The sequence below is a fragment of the Phragmites australis genome, chromosome 21, assembly GCF_958298935.1.
Source record: "Phragmites australis chromosome 21, lpPhrAust1.1, whole genome shotgun sequence".
Taxonomy (NCBI): Eukaryota; Viridiplantae; Streptophyta; class Magnoliopsida; order Poales; family Poaceae; genus Phragmites; species Phragmites australis.
The window spans coordinates 7,392,339-7,396,020 of NC_084941.1; the positions used below are offsets into that span (position 1 = coordinate 7,392,339).

The 3,682-nt window shown below is 52.1% G+C and overlaps 1 protein-coding gene across 1 annotated transcript; it reads right to left on the reverse strand.

The window, feature by feature from the left end:
* Nucleotides 1-304: 304 nt before the first annotated feature.
* On the reverse strand, nt 305-2,982 carry LOC133903121 (uncharacterized). Its single transcript, XM_062344479.1, has 3 exons — nt 2,794-2,982; nt 1,835-2,016; nt 305-578 (listed from the first exon to the last, which is right to left on the reverse strand). The coding sequence occupies exons 1-3, from the start codon at nt 2,906-2,908 to the stop codon at nt 426-428; spliced, it is 450 nt and encodes a 149-aa protein (XP_062200463.1). The 5' UTR covers nt 2,909-2,982; the 3' UTR covers nt 305-425.
* Between the last annotated feature and the right edge of the window lie 700 nt (nt 2,983-3,682).

The window sequence follows — 3,682 nt, forward strand, 5'->3', positions numbered from 1 at the left end:
TTGTTACTCAGTGGTACTTGTCCACTTGGATGCCAGGTCAGCAAAATTTTAGCACGTAATAGATGCCACATCAGCTAAAAACCCCAGTGTGGTTTACTGAGAGTGGGGCTGATAGCCCCGAGATGCATATCAAACGGTTTCGATGTGAAATCTGTAACTTTTACAGTTGACGGGGTGAAATGGATCGTTCAACAAACGACGTGGCGAACAGTAAAAGGAAATCACGTGGAGAGAGGCCATTCCATGGTGGCAGCTGAACGAAGCATTCTGCCGTTCAATGGCTGTTTCAGTCTTACATGGTTGATCACACAGAAGAAGCGAGCGAGGACTATACAATGGCAGGGCGAGGTAGCTATATAAGAATCCGAAATTAGTAGCAGTGACACTGCCCAAGATCAAAAATCAAGCAGAAGAAGAAGGACTCCCTAAAAGCCGGAGGAGCCAAGGCCGTCGTCGAAGTTCTGGGAGTAGCTCTGCGGGTCGTACCCGAACCTCACCGCGCTTCGCCTCGGCCGCGCCGCGCTGTTCGTCAACATGGACCTCAGCCTCCTTAGCAACTTCCTCACCGGCGCCGCCGACTGTTAGAATTAATCTTGATTCATGTATCTGCATCTTTGTTTTCGTTTTGCATGTAGATCGATCGTTAGGCTAGGCTGTCGAAGGCAGCCGTGCGGCTGTACGTGCGATGCGTACGAAGCTACCGGTTTCAGCTAGAGAGCGTGCATGGTGAGATGCCAACGGTCGTGCGAAGCAGGCGACATCGTGTGAAGCGGTTGCAGGCGAGTTGTGAAGCCAACGAGATACACGAGCTGCCGATGTTCAGTTAGCCGGGTCAATAGATTAGTCTAGTTAGTGCATGCATGTACGTGTAGAAAGGCATGAGGAACTCCAATCCAAGTCCAAGGTCACGAAGTGATTTCGTGCTAGGGAAGCATAGGTCCTGGAAGTTGGTTGTTGCATGTCTACATGCAAGTAGTGGATGCACAGGTGGGTGGCGTGAGTTTAGGATCGTGCGTTCCGTGAGCTCTGGATGTGTGGAGATTACGTATGTGCTCACTGTGTTTAAATATCTGTACTCGATCTTTTGTTCATGGCTGAATACGAGAAGTGAGGTACTAGTTGCATTGTGTCCAGCCTCTTTGCTATCTCCGGTCTCTTTAAGTGCGTGTATCCTGAGAGGCAAGAGTGTGTGCGTGTGTTTGTGATAAACATAAGGAGAGGGAGTGATTCTCCAACATTTGGTATTCAGAGCCAAGTTATGATGAAGACGATGCCGCGCGACGACGCTTCACCGAGCAAAGCCATTGTGAGCAGTGGCTTGGGCAACTCGACGGCGATTGCAACGGCGGGGAGGCTCCCCTACCCGATGCTGACAAGGACGAACTACGCGGCGTGGGCGATGAGGATGAAGTACCTCCTACGAACCAACGGCGCATGGGGTGCTGTTGTTCGTGAGGAGGCGTCCGAGGCCGTCGATGAGAGCAAGGACCAGTTGGCCTTGACGATCATCTCCCAGTCGATCGACGACGAGACGCTGCTGCGAGTTGCGGAGAAGGAGACCGCCTCCGATGTGTGGGTGGCGTTGCGCTCCATGCATGTGGGCGTTGAGCGCGTCCGGGAGGCAAGGATTCAGTCATTGCGCTCGGATTTTGATAACCTTAAGATGAGTGATGCAGAGTCCGTGGATGATTTCGCGGAGAAGTTCATGGTGCTAGTTGGGCGCATCCGGGAGCTTGGAGACGCGATGGAAGAGAAGTACATCGTGAAGAAGCTGCTGCGAGCTGTCTCCAACAAATTCATCAACGTTGCTTCGTCGATGATGTTATTCAGCGACATCAACTCTATGGCAATGGAGGAGGCCATTGGGTCGTTGAAGGCACATGAAGAGCTGCTCAAGGGACGGGAGGTCCAAACGGAAGAGCAACTTCTCATGGCAAGAGGACATGACTCGTCGCGAGGACGAGGCCGTGGCCGGGGCGAAGGGCGCAAAGACAAGAGCAAGATACAATGCTATAACTGCCAAGAGTATGGACATTATGCTTGGGAATGTCCTAAGAAAGAAAAGGAGGAGAAAGCCCTGTTAGCTCAAGGCTACACAAGCGACGAACCAGCCCTTCTTTGAAGCTGTGTGAAGAATTCAGAATCAAGATTAAGGGGGAAACTGTTAGAATTAATCTTGATTCATGTATCTGCATCTTTGTTTTCGTTTTGCATGTAGATCGATCGTTAGGCTAGGCTGTCGAAGGCAGCCGTGCGGCTGTACGTGCGATGCGTACGAAGCTACCGGTTTCAGCTAGAGAGCGTGCATGGTGAGATGCCAACGGTCGTGCGAAGCAGGCGACATCGTGTGAAGCGGTTGCAGGCGAGTTGTGAAGCCAACGAGATACACGAGCTGCCGATGTTCAGTTAGCCGGGTCAATAGATTAGTCTAGTTAGTGCATGCATGTACGTGTAGAAAGGCATGAGGAACTCCAATCCAAGTCCAAGGTCACGAAGTGATTTCGTGCTAGGGAAGCATAGGTCCTGGAAGTTGGTTGTTGCATGTCTACATGCAAGTAGTGGATGCACAGGTGGGTGGCGTGAGTTTAGGATCGTGCGTTCCGTGAGCTCTGGATGTGTGGAGATTACGTATGTGCTCACTGTGTTTAAATATCTGTACTCGATCTTTTGTTCATGGCTGAATACGAGAAGTGAGGTACTAGTTGCATTGTGTCCAGCCTCTTTGCTATCTCCGGTCTCTTTAAGTGCGTGTATCCTGAGAGGCAAGAGTGTGTGCGTGTGTTTGTGATAAACATAAGGAGAGGGAGTGATTCTCCAACACCGACCGCCACGCCCCGGCGCCACTGCCACTCCTCGCGTGGATTTTCCTCCGGCCGCCGCCGCCGTACAGGCCCAGAAGAGACGCCATAACACGATCGCGCACGCCTCACAGCCGTCTCCTCGATCACAGCTCGCTACTGATTGATCAGCGCTGCCTCTGCTGCTGCTCTTTCTAGGCTTCTGGAACTGAAAGCCTTGTCCGGACGAAACGACTCGTGCTGCATGCCTCCTTTATAAGCCCGGATCGGATGCGGTCCTACGTGTCAATGTCACCTGCCGGGCGCACCCAGCACTCACTCTCTAGCGTACAGAGTGACGAGGGTATCCACTACGATGATCGTCGGAACGATCCAGGCAACAGCAAATGAAAGCCCATTTTCAGATATCTTTTCTCTCGTCGTCTTCCTGCAGTCAAGCTGAGGTAACTGCCATAAACCATATGTGGTGGGTTTGCTAGGCATCTCGCGTAAAGGAAGATTGGCCTGCATGCAAAGCATAGGATGATAGGAAAGATAGGGTCGCCGCGCGCCGACCTCGTGTCCAGCCGGATCTTGTCCGGGTAGGGAGCCTGTGGAAAGGTGGCTGTCGGAATCGATCGGCACGGCCTGTTCCATGTGTAGAACTATCTCTAGTTGCAGGTACGCGCAGCGCCGGCCGTATGAAGTGTCACGTGCACAATGCGTTTCGTTTGGCTGCCGCATCGTTCTGTGGCGAGTTGGTTATACCTGACTTGTGACAGCTGACGCTGCTCAAACGTGTGATGGGGAATGGATCGATCAGGCTGATGAGCAGAGAAGGGTTTTTAGTTCTGTGAAGTAGACGACCGCATGCTTTTCATGTTGGAATTGGTGTCGAATACGGT